General features: G+C 43.8%; 1 protein-coding gene across 2 annotated transcripts in view; it reads left to right on the forward strand.

The window, feature by feature from the left end:
* Positions 1 to 5,632, forward strand: part of VAPA (VAMP associated protein A) — a 57,601-nt gene extending 51,969 nt beyond the window's left edge. For both annotated transcript variants that reach the window (XM_054723705.1, XM_054723706.1), the window contains 2 exons: positions 3,495 to 3,685; positions 4,849 to 5,632. In XM_054723705.1, coding sequence (XP_054579680.1) covers positions 3,495 to 3,659 — 165 coding nt within the window. In that variant the 3' untranslated portion in view covers positions 3,660 to 3,685; positions 4,849 to 5,632. The remainder of the gene's footprint in view (positions 1 to 3,494; positions 3,686 to 4,848) is intronic.
* Positions 5,633 to 19,492: the final 13,860 nt, after the last annotated feature.

Genomic DNA, 19,492 nt, shown 5'->3' on the forward strand with positions numbered 1-19,492 from the left:
ACTGACTTAAATCAGGGCTACTTTGTGAGTCCCCAGTGGGAACTTGTAGATCCTTTCATGTAACAGGTTGACTCCCCATGACTTCAGTGGGCGGGTTTCTAGTTCCTGACTGCCCTTCTTCAGTGGCCTGTCCTCGCCACCTCTGCCACTCACTGCCCCACTCTCTCTGAAGGTTGTCACCACCAGGACAGAAATATCGTGGGGGTTTTGACTTCAGATTTACCGCTTTGTAAGCATGGCTTTTTTTTTTTTTTTAAATATATATTTTATTGATTTTTTTACAGAGAGGAAGGGAGAGGGATAGAGAGCTAGAAACATCGATCGATCAGCTGCCTCCTGTACACATCCCACTGGGGATGTGCCCGCAACCAAGGTACATGCCCTTGACTGGAATCAAACCTGGGACCCTTCAGTCCGCAGGCTGACGCTCTATCCACTGAGCCAAACCGGCAGTAAGCATGGCTTTCTATCCTCTCATCTTAATTGGAGAAATATTCCCAATTGCCATAATCTTTGACCCTACTCTTCCACAAAGTTTACCATTTTCTCATCATTCAGATTTGGTTTCACTGTCCATGGTTATAATCCATTTTTTGACAATGCTTTTAACTCTATTGCTTCCACTTACTATCCCCATCTAGCAAACACCTTTCTGGGTTCACAGGGAATCATTTAGCTCCAGGGAAGGTTCCAGAAAATGCAGAGGCCTTTACGTGCGAGGGCATTCCCCTTCATTTCAGTTTTGCATTCAAGATGAGCATGCAGGTATAAGACCAAGCACCCCTGACTTTAGGAAATGCTGGCTTCTTAGTGAATGTTGAGAATTTGGGGACCGGGGTTAAGATTTTTCTGGAAAGGTATTGGTGCTCCCAACATGAGTCATTCTGGGAAGTGGTTATTTGGAAATGAGGCAAGCCTTGGACCCAGATCCAAGAACAGAGAGGCAGGTACAGCGTGGGTGAAATTACCTGTGCTTTTGTGGAACTTCCTACAAGGGGAGGTGGTGATGGCAGATCCCTGCAGGGTCCTTCCAGCCTAAGGGGACATGTCTGTGACCTGGTCCCACCCCACTCTCAAGCAGTGAGAGGAACATGAGGAGAGCGGGGGGGCCCCTACCCTGCCTGAGGGGTGTGTGGCTCAGGTGAGAACTTCTCAAATCAGACACTGGAGTTCGTGGGCAAGTCTTGGGGGAAAATGGTTGCCACTGTGCAACTTTGAATAGATCATGAAGAGCTGGCAGTTTTCCTGAGGGAGCCCCTCAAACTTCTTTCTTTTTTACTTTGAGGACTCTCTGGGAGAGTCTCAGGCCTCTGTTTAGAAAGGGCAGTGGAACAGAGTTGGGGTTTGGAGACCAGCAAGCAGGGATTGGCTTTGTAGGGAAGAGCTGGAGGAATTCTATGCGTGGACATTGCAACAGGTGAAGTCAAGGGGGCCCGGGCACTGGCGGCCAGCGCATCGCTGTGGACCTTTTGTGGATTCAGACAGGCGCCCCTGGGAAAGCCTCAGTGCTTGGTGCTTGATTCTGTAATCCAATTAAGAAAGATATACTAGTATGTGGACTTAATTTGGATAATTGGGTCAAATTTATACAACAACTATAGTTAGATGTAAATTGTATAAGCTTAAAATAGGAATTATTAAAAAAATTTAAAATACAGTTTTTATTGATTTCAGAGAGGGGGAGAGGATAGAAACATCAATGATGAGAGAGAATCATTGATCGGTTGCTTCCTGCACACACCACACTGGGGCTTGAGCCCGCAACCTGGGCATGTGCCCTGACTGGGAATTGAACTGTGACCTCCTGGTTCATAGTCCGCACTGAGCCACTCCTGCCAGGCCAAATCGGAATCATTTTGTTGAGTTTTTCAGGATTATAGAGCTTCCGTCCTCCTGAGGCATGGCCAAGTCACCCACTAACTCCTTATAATGCCCCTCAGGGTAGACCTCTCAAGAGACTTCAGGGGAGTGCAGGTCTTTCATTCCATCACACTGAAGCAGGAGCTCGGTGCTCTTCTCTCTTTGTAAATTGTTGGCTATTGTGCTAATTTAATTTACCTTTTGAAATTCTCCTTAATATTTTAACCCCAATAGTTTAACTACCATGATGTGTTTGAAAAAGGAACCACAGGCATTTATTGGATTGATGTAGCACCTATGCTTGGAGCTCCTTTTATGCTTTAAAACTAGGTAAATAACTGTATTAATCTCCACAGCCTCATTGATTTCATTTGGGCTAAATGGCACTGCTGCTCCGCATTAGGGGCACCTGAAGTGAGCTCATTTGGAGTTCCAGCTTGTCAGTGGGGGAGGGCTTTGTTCCACAGAGGAATTGGGCTAATGGCTTTCCTAAAAAGATTCAGAACTCACAGAACGTTTTGTTTTAGTTTGGCACCACCAACACCATCTGTTTCTCAGATCCTTTCATTTTTCTTGAACTTAAATGATAACCACCTAAAAAACATACTTTTCACTTTTAAAATAATAAAGGCTGGTGAGTTCTTAAAATGAATTATTGCAAAATTTGATGCTGCCACCAGGTGGCAATGTGGTCTTATGTCTTAAAGCTTTCTGGACCAGGGAAAACCCAAGTTGGTTTATCCCATCTGCACTGACTAGACGGATTCCTTTTGAAAATCCACATGTCAAACAAAATCAATTACAGTTTTTACTCAATCTGCAATTACCAACTGATGGGAGCGTGTGTCTTGATTCTAAGAATAGATGTCAAACTTTCCCCCCTCCCTTAGAAGATATCAGATAGTCAATACAAAGTTTGTTTTTCCATCATAAAGTTGGGGTAATTATAGCAATAATGTGGGTTAGTCCTTGTAGTATCTTTGATGAAAGGATACTATAGAATGATACCTTTAATTTCATTACTTTCATCTGTGTGACTTCTTTTGTTGCAAGCATTAATTTTTTATAATGCCTTACATTTGCAAAAAGTGTTATGTGCTCCTTCACTCAAATGTTGAATAACGTTTTGATTTAATGATTTAAGTGGTTAAATTCTGGGTTCCATAGCCTCTCACCCCTTTAACATGTAAGTGGCCTGTCCTATCCATCAATTGTCAATACAACCTCTGACCAAGAGGAGGAGAGCAAAGCTTGAACAGGACTTAAAAAATAACAGTAATTTATAAAGCAAAAACTCCTAATTTTTTTTTAACCATTAAAAATATTAATACATAGCCGAAACCGGTTTGGCTCAGTGGATAGAGCGTCAGCCTGCGGACTCAAGGATCCCAGGTTCGATTCCGGTCAAGGGCATGTACCTTGGTTGTGGGCACATCCCCAGTAGGGGGTGTGCAAGAGGCAGCTGAACGATGTTTCTCTCTCTTCGTCTCTGTAAAAAATCAATAAAATATATTTTAAAAATATTAATACATAATTGTCTTTGAGTTTTCTGTTTTGAAACTCAAATGATAGTAATCTCATTAACTTTATTACTTTTCAAATTCAATTTATTTCTGGCTTTTCTCTGCTCTCAGGTATTGTATATGCCTCATGTTTTGTGCACACCAGTTTGGAATGAATCTCACTTAATATGCACCATGCCTGTGCTTCAACGTACTATCCTAGCTAAGAGCCAAGGACCAAGAAGATGGTTAGCTTTGACGAGAATCTTGATTCTTGAGTGGCTGAATTATATCTGATTAAAAGGCCATCCAACCTGGGCCAGGTAATAGCCATGGGGGTAGGGTGGGGTGCCTAGGGTTTCTCGGGTTCACTCTTTATTGATGAAATTAAAACACAAGAGGGAGCATTACAGCGTGGGAGAGGAAAAGCTGGGTTACTGAAGTGGTCAGTTATCGAGGTCACCCAGGGCTTTCTGAAAGGGAAGTTCAATGGGTGGGTGACCTGGCTCTTTATCTAGTTGTGTAGCTGGCAGTGTGTTTATTTGAGGCGATGGATGGGTGTCTTGGTAATCAGAAGCTAATTGTCAGGGGTTGGAGCTTGGTCTCTGTCCTCAAAGAATGTGCTGTAATTCCCTGTGTTCCTGGGCAGGTGGATGGAGGCTGGACAGTCTTTGGGTAAGGAAGTCTGGTCTTATGGCCACCATCTGGAGGGGAAGGACAGTGTCTCCCTCCTGTAGCGAAAAGGGCATTTTCCCCTTTGCCTGGCATGGTTTACCGGGAAGGAAGGGAATTCCCAGCATTCTCCAGAAGTGGCTCATTCTGCTGAAAGCTGTCTGCATTAGGAAGGAGAGCAAAGGTGGGGGTGCCACTGTGAATGTCTGCTTCTCATTAGGGGGAGACGGGGAGAGGGGCTAGGTGGAGTTCATTAGCATCATTAAATAGCTCATTCTAAGAATGAATAAATACATTTCCCCGACCTACCTCAGCAGAAAGGAATGAAGCCTCGGGACATTTTCAATTAAAAAAATCTGATGTTAACTTTTGGGGGAATAGTTTTATGTTTACTCCTTAACATACCATTTCTAATGATGTTCTCTGACTTCTAAGAGAACATTTTTTTATTGACCATAAAAACAAAACAATCTTGGTGGTGTCCAAACCACGTTCCACAAATTCAGCCTGGAAGCATCTGTGAAAAGCAAACAAACAAACCAAAAAACACCACGTTTAGAGAATAAAGCATAACTTTGAAGGAACATTTACTGCTCTAAATAAAGGTATTTTGGAAGTCCGTGCGGCCATTACAGCGGATTTTACGAAGTTAGGATTATGGGTTTTGTGTGTCATTGGTCAGGCTGGAAAAGCAGCATCACCACTTGCCGACCCAGCATACATTCTCCCTTTCCTCCTCACTGACAGGACTCTGCTTTTGTTTGGGGGCACTATACCTCACTAAGACAATGCCGTTGCTTGGCTTCCTTTTTAGTTGGGTGGAGGGTCATGTGATAACTGTCCTGAACAATCGGAAGCACATGGAGCTGAGAATGGAAACTGGGATGTCAAGAGAACCAAATAGAGCCAGGAGGCCTTAGAGAAGTTTGTCTTGCACATGTTCTACCCAACGCATTTCTCCAGGAACTTTTGAGCTCCTCAGCCTTGCCTGGACCTTAATCTCTTCCTCATCAAGGCAACCAGATCATCTAAGTTCCTTACTTTGAAAGAGCCAATCCATTTTGCCAACCAGTATCCTTCATTTGCATACCCAAACTAACCAGTCTCAACCTATCAGAAGCCTTCATTTACCTGAAAGGACCAGATTGAGGACTGACTGCCCATGTAACCAGAGGCTTTATAAAGCCTGTCCTTTTTTTGTCATATACAGGCAGTGCTCGGGTTACGTCAGACTCGATGTATGTTGTTTCGTGGTTACGTCGCCATCTCCCATTTATTTATTTAAAAAAAAAATTCCATTTGGACGCATGTACATATGTGCTTTATGTTTTTTTATTATTTATTTACCACAAGTAAAGGTCAGGAATTGTTATCTTTCGTTTAAATTTCGTTAATACTGTTCCACTTCATTACTGCTGTGTATGTGCTCCATGTGAGTGAGGTAGGTGGGTTCCGACTTATGTTGAAAACCGCATTATGTCGCGCAGTAGGGACAGATCTCCGGCATAACCCGAGGACCTACTGTACTTTAGGTTGCTATCTGAATCTGTGTCTCCCAGTTGCAACCTCTGTATTCAAATAAATGCTTTTTATTTCTCTGTCAGCTTAGGCCTATTTCTTGTTTACAGAACACTGCTGAAATTTTCTGGGATGTCTTCTTTATTTTGATCTGTACTACTTTTCCTTGGTGTTATTTTCCTTTTTCTCCATGTTGAAATGTGAATTTGGTTGGCTTTACCTTTAGTAGACATCTTGAGACCATGAGGTAAAGACTAAGAGAATCACAGAAGTCTCAGGCATGATATATTTGAGCTGCTGAACTAATGTCAGTTGGCCTACTCCTGGATTTCATGTGGCATAAGGAAAAAAACAACAACAAACCCCTAATTTAAGTGAACTGTGGTTAAATTTTCTACATTTCTAACTTATATATGACATTTCCCCAATGTAAATGTAATTATGCTTCTTTCATTTTCTTCTTATTAAAACACTTCAGCTGTCTCGTGCCCTTATTTAGGAAGTCTAGTCTCTTCCTCATCAGGTCTCTCCTGTCACCCTTCCCACCTTTTACAGTTGACCAAGGATATCCATTCTACTTCCAAAACAAGGCAGAGAGAGAGAAAGGAAAATCTGATTGCCCACTATCAGAGTCATTGTTTAACCACATGATATTGTTGAAAAGTGTTTCTAAGCAGTCTAATGCTTCATAACCTGCCTTTGCTACAGCCTTTTATTCTAAAACATTTATCTGAGAATGTCATTATTTCACCTACATTCTTGAAGTATATTTTTGCTAGGTATACACTTCTAGGTTTGCAGTAATTTTTTTCTAGACCTTTAAAGATATAATTCCATTGTCATTTGGGTTCCACTTTTTTTTGGTAAAACGTCAGCCATTAGTTTATATATTGCTCATTTAAAGGGAATTCTCTCTCTCTCTCTCTATCTCTCTCTCTATCTATCTATCTATATATCTATATATATATATATAAAATGAGGTGTGGGTTTGTTTGTCTACTCTTTCTGGGATTTGAAAGATATCTTGAATTTGTGACTTTATATTTTTCACAAGTTTTGGGAAAATTTTTTTTTATCTCTTCTAATATAGCTTCTATAAAAATTCTTTCTTTTTCCCTTATAAGTTTCCCATTATTTGTATGTTAAACTTCTTTTTGTATCCCCTATGTATCTCACCCTGTCTTTTGTGTTTTACTTCCTTTGTCTTTCTGTGCTTTATTTCTGGATATTTTTTGCCTTCTACTTTATTGTTTCTCTCTTCAGCTGTATCTAATCTGTGGTTACATGTTTATAATTTTTTTTTCACTTCTTAATTTTGCTGCATTTTTCAGTTTTATAGTTTCCTTTTAAAAATAGTTTCTAGTTCTCTGCAATAATTAAAAAAAAAATATCTTTTAGCTCCTGGCACATATTAAGGATAGCTATTTTAAATTCCATGCCTATACCTCAATTATCTGGAATCCAAAGGTTGATTTTCCTTTTTGTTAGAATTCTTGTTTTCTAATGTGCTAAAAAGCCAGATATTGTATATGAGAAAATTTAAATACTGTGTACCCTAGAATACAAGAAGATACAAATAAACATCACCTTAGTACATTCTGCACAGTTAGAATCGCCAGAGTTTTAAAAATCACTGCTGCTTGAAATCCATACTCAAAGGTTATGACTCAGTTGGTCTGGAGTTGGTCCTGGACATCAGTATTTTGCAAGATCTCCTTGAGCAGTTTTAATGAGTACAAGGATTGAGTCCGGCCCTTAACATAAAATATAATAAAGATGGTACAAAAAGGGAAAAAAACTTAATTACTTAATCTCATGAATATAGTTGCAAAATAATATATATAATTCAACTGTTATTAAAGAATAATTAGACTTTAACTAAATAGACTTTCTTGCAGTAACACTTGAATTATTCCCTCCCAGAAAGTTTATGGGTATTATTTACTACTTTTTCTATGGAGAAAATTCATAGGAACATACCATTAGATATTGAAAATTTAACAACAGAATAAAAATGTTTTAATAGGAATAGAAAGAAGTTACTACAATGTAATAAAGTCTGTTTGGTAGATATTAATAATGCTTACCAATATCTGGTTTCTGGCATACAGATGGTTTTATTTCCCAGACCTTTTGCAGCTAACTCGGTGGGGTCATTTGAGTAGTTTTGATGAATGGGCGGGGCTGCATCATGGAGAGTGCATTATGAGAACGTTGTGTGCTCTCTCCCTCCACCGTGGTGATCCAGAAGGCTTTGTGTTGTGATGGCAGAGACACAGGATTGAAACGGCCTACTTTGTGTCACTTCATGGAGAATAGCATGACTGGAGGTTGTCCAGGCCCACAGCTGGCTTTGTGGGAGTTAGGAACAAATGTGTTAAACCACTGAGATTTTGGAGTTGTTAGTTACCACAGCATAACCTCTCTTGACCAGCGGTTGTTGGGAAACTTTTCCTGCAAAGGGCCAGATAGTAAATACTTTAGACAATATGGGTCATATGGTCTCTGTCACAATTACTCCATACTTCAATTATAGCAAAAAGCAACCATAGAAAATTCATAGATTTTCTATGGTTGCTTTTTGCAGGGCTGTGTTCCAATAAAACTTTATTTACAAAAAATGGGTGGCAAATTTAGTCCACAGAGCATAGTTTGCTGACCTCTGTTCTTGGCTAAAACTTTTGTCTACTCATACCTCATTACAAATATAATTCTAAGTAATAAAATCCTAAACTATTTCAATTACTAACAGAGCTGTCCCCACTATTATCACTTAATAATACTGTTTTAGAGGCTGTGGTTAATGCAATATGATATAAAGTTGAAATAATTGGTATAAATATTGGACAAAAAAGTATATATATTTTGCTGACAAAATAATCATATACCCAGAAAATACAAGCAACATTAGTAAAAATAATTGGGATTTATAGGATAATTTGGTAAAATGACTGAATAAGATAGATATGCAAAAGTCAATTCATCATCAAATAGCAAAACCTTGCATGATAATGAAATAGGAAGTATTCACAATAGCAGTAAAAATTACACAATGAAATGATTATGAGTACATTTAACATGAAAGATATAGTACCTATATGAAGAAAGATATCTCATGATGGAAAGATTTAATATAAGAATGTCAGTTTTTCCAAAATTATATTTAGAAAACAAAATGAGAATAGCTAAAACTTTATGAAAAATAAAAATGGGCTATATGTGACTTGACAAACAAGACCCAGAGATATATTTTAAAAGGTTTCCTTCATATACCATTACATGATTCAATTAGGTAGCATTACATGTGCATATGTGTATGCATAAAGGTTTATATGAAAGAAGGATGGCCAAATTATCAATGGTGTTTATATTAGGATAGTGGACTTTCAATTACTTTTTTTGTTTTTCCTTGTATTTTTAGGGGTTATTAATGTATTTATGATGTATGATTTACTCAGAAAACATAAAGATTTTAAAATTACAAACATTGCCTTTTTAATTTGGTTTATGATTTCTTTAACTGTGCAGAAGGTTTTTAGTTTGATGTAGTCCCACTCATTTATTTTTGCTTTTGTTGCTCTTGTATTTTACATGAGCACAAAGAAATCTTTTTAGTTAGTTAACTGAGAGAGCAAAAAAAGAGAGAGTTCAATTGCCCTCTGTGGCGTGGCTCGTAAGGCCATGATAGGTTGCATATATTTAGGAGCTTAAACTTTATGAGTGCTGGAAGCACAAATAGAAATCAGGTTCCTCCAGCTTTGCTCTGACTGCAGGAGTGCAGGGCAGTGAGACGGGGGGGGGGGTGGGGGGGCAGTGTGCCTGCCGCCTGCCCTGGTGGTTCAGGTCACTGCGGTCACTGGCTAATAATGATGGTAAATGAACTCACCTCTTAGTAAGTCTATGACCGCTTCCCTGATGAGTGTCCAGAATGTACACCCAGATGCTTTCATGAGAAAACTAATTAGGTTGTTCCATACAGAAGAAGCATATGCTAAAAGTTTATGAAACTTCTGATAACAAATAACCAGCCTTCCTGGTGTCATTATCAAATGCCGCCAGTTGTTTCTCATTTTTTTTCCTGGTGCTGTTTCTGCTTAATTAAAATCTATCAATCAATTCAATCAATTTATCAGAATCTGTTCCAGTTTAACTGTGTGCTCCACACCAGGTTTAGCGCCTGAGACAACAGAAACGATGAGAGACACAGTCACTGCTTTCAAGGAATTGAAAGTCTGTGTGGGAGCAATGGCATGGCTGTGGAAGACTCAAGCTGTGCTGGGCTGCACTGAGGACAGCCGGGCTTCTGACAAGGCAGAGGAGTGCCGGCGGGAGTTTTCTCAGGCTTTATGGAAGGGTGAGATTGAGCCTGGCCTGAAAGAATAGTAGGAATTGGAGAGGTTGAAGGAAGGGAGGAGGTCATTCCAGGGGTGTGTGTGCATAGGGTGGAAAAGCGCCAGGAGGTGGGATTCGGGTTGGTGTAAACTGGGGACGATGCGGGTCCATCAGAGGTTATGCTTTGGTGTGTGTGAAAGACCAGTTCCTGTCTGCATTGTCATCAGAGGGCAAGGATGAGGGAAGAGTGCACAGGCCCTCTGGATGCAACAGAAGCCTGTGGTTTGGGGCAGAGGATCATTTCTCACTCACATTCAAACCTGCTGTTGGTGGGGGCAGCTCCTCAGTTGGGAAGAGTGAGAGCTGACACCAAAGCCTCTTTCTCTGCAGTTCTCATTGCCAGGGGGTCAGGCAAAGAGTCTGGATGATTTAGGGCAAGTTCCTGAAACTCCTGCCTCAGTTTCTTCATCTATGCTATGGGGATAATGACAGGCTGTTAGGAGTATAAGCACTTAGCACATTGCCGAGCAAGTATTTGTGCAGTGTGTATATAAATATACTAGAGGCCCAGTGCACGAATTCATGCATGGGTGGGGTCCCTCGGCCTGGCTGGCAATCAGGGCTGATTGGGGTCATCTTGCCCAGTTCCGATTGGGGCTGATGGGGGCTGGCTGGCAGGGAAAGGGACCGCGGGAGGTTGGCCAGCCATGGGAGTTGGCTGTGGGGGTGCACTGACCACCAGGGGCCAGCTCCTGCATTGAGTGTCTTCCCCCTGGTGGTCAATGTGCATCATAGCTACCGGTCATCTGGTCGTAACAGTCGCTTAGGCTTTTATATACTATATAGAGATACATACATATATATGTAATAATATATTAAATCTATAACATACTTAATATATAATTATATAATAGAATATAACTATAGTATATAAGATGTAAACATATTTAAAAATATATAAAATGCATTTATATATTATACAAATATATAATACATAAACTACATTTCTATATTATATATGTTTATAACTACACTAGGGGCTCAGTGCACGAATTGGTGCACCTTGAAAGGAACTGTGGGTCACGAGGCTGCAGTGGGCACAGGGGCGGGTCTCAGCTCATCCTCCACTCCCTTTCTCGGCCCCTCCTGCCACAGCCCCCAGTTCCCTGTCTGCTGGCAGCCCCACTCCTACCTCCGCCGCCACTCCCACCGCTGCCACTCCCACACACCGATGGTGCTGGCCTGCTTGCGCCTGCTGATGGCATGGAGCGATTTAGACCAGTGCCAGCAGCGGGTGTGAGCGGTGGCTGCTGCCCTGATTGCCCCTCAGGAGCAAGGGGAGGTGGGAAAGCCCTCAAGGGTGATCTGGACTGGCAGCTGCTGCTCGTACTCGCTGCTGGCACTGGCAGCAGATGGGAGTGCTGGGCGGGACCGAAGTGCAGGGGAGCAAAGAATTTAATGTAACCACCAGAGGCTCACCCCAATGACAGTGACCGGTGCCCCGCCTTGGTCTGGCGCCCCCACTCACCTGCTCCACCATCCTGCCGAGGCTAATGTTCACCATATTCTGCACTCTGCTGCCTGCTGCCTATACCTGCCATGTCCCATGTGTGCTCCCTGGTGGTCAGCACACGTCATAGCGACTGGTTGTTCAGTTGTTCCACCGTTCGGTCTATTTGCATATTAGCCTTTTATTATATAGGATGTATTATAAAATGCATAATTTACAATGTAATTTATATTTATAAAATTATATTATATATAACACTAGTGGCCTGGTGCATGAAATTTGTGCACATTAAAAGAGAATTAATTAGAGGAAATATTTTAATATTGCTATTTGCCCTTTCTCTATAATAGAAGTGTCCAGCCGGCCCCACCCCCATTGGGCGACACCAAGACTCGGCCGGCCCCACCCCCATCAAACCCCACCGGGTGGGGGACGCAGCCTCACGTCCTGGTGCCAGGGTGGGGGGTGCAGCCTCAGGTCCCCCGGCCCTGGCTCACGGCACACAGCCTCACCCAGACCCATCACGCCACGAGACCCCAGACCCGCCGTGCTGTGGGACCCATCAATGCACCTCCTGGTAACTGGTCATTTGGTCATTATGGATAAAAAATAGAGTCATGCATTTAAGCATGCACATTCATTTTCAATGCCTGATTTGTCTACGTTCTCTAAATTGCAAAATAAATAAGATCTTCAGCCAGATATCATCATAATGCCAAGTTCTTTATATAATGACACATACCATTCTCTCCACTCAGTATGCTCCATTTGAATGGATTAAATGTATGTGACTCCTATGAAAGGCACTGCTGCTTGCTCTTAATAGAGGAAGCATTAGCTCATTACCTAACACCATAAAGTGGTTTAAATGGCATATACTGACTTGAAGAACAGAAGGAAAAATAACAAAACAAAAACAAAAAACAACGTTCAGTGCTGTGGACGGCAGAATCCTCTCCCTTTCCCTTTGTTTTATTCTACTTTTCCCAGGAACCTATTTGTGCTCTGCTTCAAAATCAACACAGAAGACAAAATCAGATGCTGTAACCTGCATTTTATAGTGCCATTTGAGTACAAAGAGGTGTTTTTCAATCTTTACTTTTTTTTTTTAATCCATGCAGCTCAAACTTGCTCCCAACGTTCCAGGAGCCAGGCCAACATGGCTGTGCGGACACACCTTTGCTAGGTGCTGTCAGGCTTCAGGACTGGGGCAGGGAACATGCCAGGTGTTGCTGGAAACGAATCAGCTCTCCTCTCTACATAGCAGGAGTCTTTTCATTATAAAATGCAAAGCAGCAGCTGTTTTTCGTAGGAAGGGGCTGGGAGGATATTTACTCTCGGCTCTTTGATTTCTCTTATTTAACTGAGCCCAGGGACAGCTGCTTCTCTGAGCACAACGCCAGCCGGCTCAGGGCTAGCCGCACCTGGAAGGAAAGCGGCAGAGCTGACCAGGGGCTTTGACCAAGCCCAAGAGTGCAGGTCACAGCAACCTCAGCAGGCGAGCTGCTCCTGAAGACTCTAGGCCCCTCCCAGCTCCACACCCCAGCTCCCTGCTCTCCCCCTTTCACCCACAGGTGTCACCATTGTGGTGTGCCCCAAGGCTTGGTGTGCAGACACCAGGGTTGCAGGTTCAAGATGCTCCGTCTCCTCCTCGTACTTTGAGCCATAAGTTCCGGCAGGGACCTTTCCACTCGGTCTTGGTCTTTGGTCACTGCTGAGGTTTTCTGGACTCTCTAGGCCAGGGACACCCAGGACCTTTGCCTCTGACCAACGCAGTGCCTTCAGCCTGCCTGGGGTACCCCCAATCCCAGGAAAGCATGGGGGCATGGCTGGCCTGGGTGAGGGACCATGGAGGGGTGGGGGGGTTGGCTAGCTGCTCCACCCTCAATTGGGGTGGGGGAGGTGGGCTGGATAGCCATCTTGTGATGGCATCACAGCATGAGGGTCAATTTGCATATTACCTCTTTATTATATAGGGTTAAGTATATTTATAATTATTGATATAAATTATAAAGTGCATTTATAAGGACCCCCAAAACTCATGGCTTTTCTCTAGTTCCTTTTTATTACGCAACCTCTACTTAAGAACAATGGAGCCCTGGCTGGTTTGGCTCAGTGGATAGAGCATTGGCCTGAGGACCAAGGGGTCCCAGGTTTGATTCCAGTCAAGGGCACGTACCTTGGTTTCAGGCTCCTCCTGGTTGGGGCTTGTGCAGGAGGCAACCAATCATGTGTTTCTCTCACATGGATGTTTCTCTGACTTTCCCTCTCTCTTCCACTCTCCCTAAAAATCAATGGAAAAATATCGTTGGTTGAGGATTAACAAACAAAAAATCAACAACAAAAAAGAAGAACAATGGGTAGGGGTTTGTCTCCAGGTGGACAGGAAAAGGAAATCCCCCTTTGTACTGTGCTCCAGTTTTGGCGCTTTGTATTAGCTTCATTTCATCTCAGCTTGTGGCTCTATTTTAAGGGTGAGGAGATGCCAGCCACAGGAGTGAAGCTGATTCCCTCCACCCTGCTTAGCAAAGCAGCAGAGGAGCCCATCCGGGTCTTCTCACCTCAAGTCCTGTACCCGAACCAGGATACCAGGCTTCCTGGGGACCCAGCAGAATTAAACGGATCCTCTTCTTCATCACCATTGGCCCTGAACTCTTGACCATTTTTCTTTAGCAAGATTCATCTCATGTGCTTATTCTTAGAGAATTCAGATCCCCACCCATACCAGGCCGAGGCGGGCCAAGTGTGACCTGTGAGCTCAGCTGAGGCTGGCCTGCACAGTGTCACCGCCAGGCTGGATCCCAGGCCAAGGTACCTGCAAAGAGCCGACTGAAGTGGGTATGGGGACAACCCAGCACCCCAGGAGCCTGACACGCTGTCCAGAACACAGAGCTGGTATCACCCGCGTTTGCCATGTACATTTTGTATGAAAACAACTCCAACATGGGAATGCTTCCTGTGTTCCTTGTAGAATTATCTAGACCACTGGCACCATTGTTTTGTTGACTTAGCTAATGCCGATTAAGCTTACTATTATTATAAGCATTATTTCTGCCACCCTTTACCTATCACACAGCTTATTAAACACGGGGAGGAAAAATAAACCCGGATTTCCCCTCCAATTTACCATCTTCACAAACAAGGTGCCCGCTGTTTGTCTCTGAAAGCGGGGATATTTGGAGCCACGGGAATGCAGACAGACAAATCATTAGGGACCACTAGGACTTGTTCTCTGTGCAAACAAACCCTGGGGTGAACACACAGGCCTTTTGTTCTCACCGACACTGCTTCACTGGCCCTGAGAATGTGTGATGAACTGACACACTGACTCTGGGCACGAAGGCACGTGGGCTCCTTCCCCTCCCCACCTTCGGTAGGTGTGACTTGGCCTCCTCTCAAGGCCAATCTGCTTTCCGCTCTGCACACTTGGCCTTGGCCACTAAGGGCCTTAGGGCTTGCAGAGGCAACATCAGTGGGCTCCATTCCCTAGGGACAGAGTCACTTTGAGGTGTGTGGTCTTGAGCCCACTTGGGCAAGATAAGTGATAGCATTCCCCCAACACAGACCCATAAATATGATTTTTCTACATGCAAGTTATTGAGAATAGTCAAAGGCAGAAGCTTATCACAACTTTGAAGAAATTTCTTGTCATGAACTCTCTGGTCCTTTAAATTGCAGAAAGTAAATCTACGCAAAGCAGTTTTGAGATTGCAGGAGCAGACAGAAGGCGACAAGAGTACGAGCTGATCCTCAGCGAAGCCCGGCTTTCACTTCCTGTGGAACTGCTTTGTCCTGCCGTCAACACTTTTTTCCATTCCTGCCTCCAGTCCTGGCTGCTTACTTAGTCTGCTGACAGTCTTATTTGCCTGTTTTTACCCTAAACCAGAGATGAATAATAATCTGAAATGGATTCATTTGCGGGTCTCTTGCCATTGCACCTAAACCCAATATTCAGGGTCTGATGCGCTGGAAACACAGAACAGATTTCTAAACTGTGTGATGAGAGAATTAGGACATGATTGAGTGTTTCTTTCTCTTTTGAAGTTCAAAATATTGTAGCCAGTCACCCTGGGTAGGTTAATTGGGGAACCCCACTCTCCCCAGGCACTTTGGGAAACAATTTGTCATCAGAGATTGAGGCATTGGGGGAGAAAGGGGAAGTTGTCCCTTGCAATTGATCTGGAGCCTTCCCATGTCTGAGCACTTATGGGATTTTCCTCTATCTCTTAGATGTGACTTTTAAATTTCCAGAGCATGTGGAATTTTGTCCATGTTTTAAAAGAGGTGCAAGACTTTTATTTGTGACCAGCCTCCTCCTCTTCTTTTTCTTCCTCGTATCCCCCTTCTTTCGTTTCCTCTCTTCCTGTCATTGCAATTTGGGGACTGAATTAACTGAATTAACTTACAGGCCTTTTGTCCTTGTGTCCCCACCGTCCAGTCAATCATCATGTCCTGTGAGTTCTAAATCCCAAATGCTTCTCAAATCTGTGCATGTGTCCCTTTGCCCACTGGCTCCTGCATTGGGGCCACCATCAGCTCTTGCCCAGGTCACTGTGCCTGCCTCCCAAGTTGCTCTGTCTCAGGTCTTCGTATTTTTTCAATCCATTTTCCAAACTGCAGCTAGAGTGATCTTTTTAAAATGCATATGTTGTCATCAAGTCACTCCTCTGATTAAAAATTACAGTGGATTCTGTGCTTTTAGGAAGAAGTTCAAACTTCTTAACTTATGTGGATTTTCATGTCTTGGCCCATCCTCCTTCCACTCCCATCTCTTGCCCTTGCTTATCTGTGACATACTATTTTACTTTCGTCAAGAAATAAAATGTGGGGCAGTCTAAATCTCCCTCTGTCCATGGCGATTGGCCAACTGCACCTCATTCTGGAGTCCCGAGGGTTTGGACAGTGGCAGGCTGGGAATGTCACCTCACCTTTGGAAAGCCTGTGGCAAGTTCTTTAGAGCCAGCAAGGCCTCTGGGATCTTGCCCTGAGGTTTACCAGTTTTCTCTTTATCTTCACTTCTTAACTAAGGAAGCGGGAGGGAAAGGGGATGGTGGATCTTCAATATTTAAAAACACCAAACCCAACAAAATTTATGTGGATATTGTAATTATTACGATGCTGAATTAATGAACTCTATCCTCTCCTTTTTGGCTGAAAGAACATAAAAATCCCAATGAAAGGAAACAGATGTCGTTGCTTTGAGCATTTCCAAAGGAAACTGCAGTAAAATATGAAACATCACCATATAAAAGCCTGCTGTGTAACGGAGATGTTCTGATATTGTTTTCATTTGCCAGCTGTGTGTAAGTGGAGTTGGTGCCTCTGGCCAACACAGACCCCACATCAGAGTAATAACAACAACAAAGTAATGGGAGTGTTCAGGGAAAAAGCCCTAACTGCACTTCTAACTGTGCTCGATTTTCCTTTTAACCAAAAGCCATGTCAAAGAAGTGAGTTCAAAGGAGGGCTTGTGGGTTGGTAATTAAAAGTGATTTATGAACCAAGGAGGAGAAAAGAGGATCATCAGGAAGAACAATCTCTGGTGATCAATTAATTTATAAGCCCCAGTTAGCAGGCAAGAACTCTGGTTCACCCTGACCGTGAATGGGAACCATGCTTGCTCCAGGAAGGACAATAGCTCAGGGTCACATTAGTTGGAGTGTTCTCGGATAACCCGCCTATCTGCCTTTTTGTGTGCAGGGCATCTGACCCCTGACTGGTGGCCTGGATGTCTGAGGGGCAGCCTCTTCCGCCAGTGCATGCTGGAAGGGGAGAATTTATTCTCTCTCCCAAGCCGGAGCCAGTGGACAAGTTTGCTTTCCTACAAAACGTCAGAGCATGTGGAATTTTGTCCATGTTTTAAAAGAGGTGCAAGACTTTTATTTGTGACCAGCCTCCTCCTCTTCTTTTTCTTCCTCGTATCCCCCTTCTTTTGTTTCCTCTCTTCCTGTCATTGCAATTTAGAGACTGAAAATCAAGGGGAAAAAGAAGGGAGTTTGCACATCTTGATACTTGAAGTGGGAACCCCAGTGATGGTGTTGATGAGTTCTGGTGGTGGGATTGGGCGGGGAGCCCACTCACGGCATGGGAGCCTGCAGGCGAGCTGGTCCGTGTGGAAGATCGCCCATACGCTTGTGAGAGGCAGGGTGTGTGCCTGGCTCCTCCGCTCTCCGTGACCCTGGTGGTTCTCCAGAGCGAGGGGAGAGGATGGCCCCATTGTCATGGTCACCCGAGCAGTTGCTTTGATAGATGGCTTCATTTTTTCAGGCTGCCTGGTTACCAAGGGGCTTGAATTAATGATTGACTAAAATTAATGGGGCAGTAATTGTCTAAGTGAAATGTGGTCTGGGCTTCATTTCAACTTGACAGTTCATGTTCTCCTGTTGGGTTTTTCTGTGTGGTATGTACTGAAGCAACTTTAAAAAGCCATTCATGGGTGTGCCTTAAGTTTGATTTGTGGTTGAGCTCTTTACTCTTAAATTAAAATCCCCAGCAAACAAAGGACTCAGCTCTTGAGTCCAGAAAACAAATAGCGGAAGTACAGGGTGGGGCAGTGGATTTATCGGAAACAGGAGTGAAAAGGTTGGTTGAGAATGAAGGTGATATTTAGTACTGGCTGTTGTGCCTGCCACGACCCTGTGCTGTTGCCGTGTTGATGAAAGTGCAGCATTTAGAAGGAGAGGAGCGATCATCTTGTCCTGGCCTAGTGGGACCACCTGTGGAGTGTGGGGGTTTCCGTGAGGACACCTCTCTTTGAAGGGGGCGTAATTAAACGAGAACACTCTGAAAGGAGAACAGTCAGGACCTCATGGGCACCCCAAACCATGCTGCATGCAAAATGAGTGAGATGTGGGTGCACATATCTCTGTAAAGGGAATTGAAGGGCTACCAGCTATGAGAAGGACCACTGGACTGTGTTGGGTGTGGTTCTCCTGTGGCTGGGCCGGGACACTTAGGGTGCTGCTCGGTGTGGGGGAGCCTCCCACAGCTCTTCCAGGGGGACTGAGTTTGGGGTGGCAGTGAGGACCCCATTATGAGAATACTGCATAGCCACCCTATTTATCAACATCAGAAAGCTGACATAGGTGACTTTAAAGTCTTGTCCAGCCATGAGGTTTTATGAGTTTGAAATGGGTCAATCTATATTTTTAAGAGGTTAAGTGAAGTTTGATAAGCAGGTCGGGAGCAAGCATGCTCTGGGGTAATTTCAAAAGAGCTGCTTGGACCAACCCTCAGTGGGATCTCAGTTCTCCCTACTGCTCAGAGACGACTCCCCAATTTGGTGCTTGATTCACCCTGGGGGACCTTTTGATGAGCATGAGGCCTGCCCACCAGGAAGCCTCCATCCGCTAGTGCCTCCTCGACGTGTCCAGTTTGTTCTCAAGGAGGCATTTACTTACTGGCAGCAGATGATTAATTTTCACACCGTTTGTGGGACATTGAACAATTGGTAGGGAACATGTAACCAGAACTCCATACATTTCTCTCTCTTTACCAGTTAAAGCCAGAGGGGTGGGGTGGAGGAGAGGGGGGCGGCTGACGATGATTTGGAGAACAGCGGGCCTGCACTTCCTTCCTGGCTGGCCCCCGGGAGAGAAAGCCCAGCAGTCTTCCCAAAGTCTGACAAACAGGATAGAACTGAGAACACAGTCACTCCACAGTTCCGATCTGGGGCCAGGACGCAGGATGTTTAAACTCCGTGAGTGACACCCTGCTTCTTGCAGAGAGACTGAGAGTCCATGCTGGTTGTCCAGGGATCTCTGAAGGCCGTGTAAATGCTTCTGTAGGCTCCAAGAGAAAGAAGGGGCAGGAGGCAAATGACCTTGGGGAGAACTATTTACCTCTTCCCCTGTTTAAAACAGGTAGGCGGCATTATGTGTTGGGAAGAAATGTCAGACCAAATCAGATAACCCGTCTCGCACTGAGACATCACTATCCTCCTGTTAAAGGCACAGACACCCCTCCTAGCATGGACTTCACTGGGTACAGTGCTGTGGCTCCTGGCAGCCTATGGGATACCTGGTCCTGCTTCTGCCATGAGAAAGGAACACACAGAGCTCGCTTATCAGCTGCCTTTTAAGATGATTTACAATACCAC

Source organism: Eptesicus fuscus, chromosome 12 (assembly GCF_027574615.1).
Source record: "Eptesicus fuscus isolate TK198812 chromosome 12, DD_ASM_mEF_20220401, whole genome shotgun sequence".
In the NCBI taxonomy this organism is placed as follows: Eukaryota; Metazoa; Chordata; class Mammalia; order Chiroptera; family Vespertilionidae; genus Eptesicus; species Eptesicus fuscus.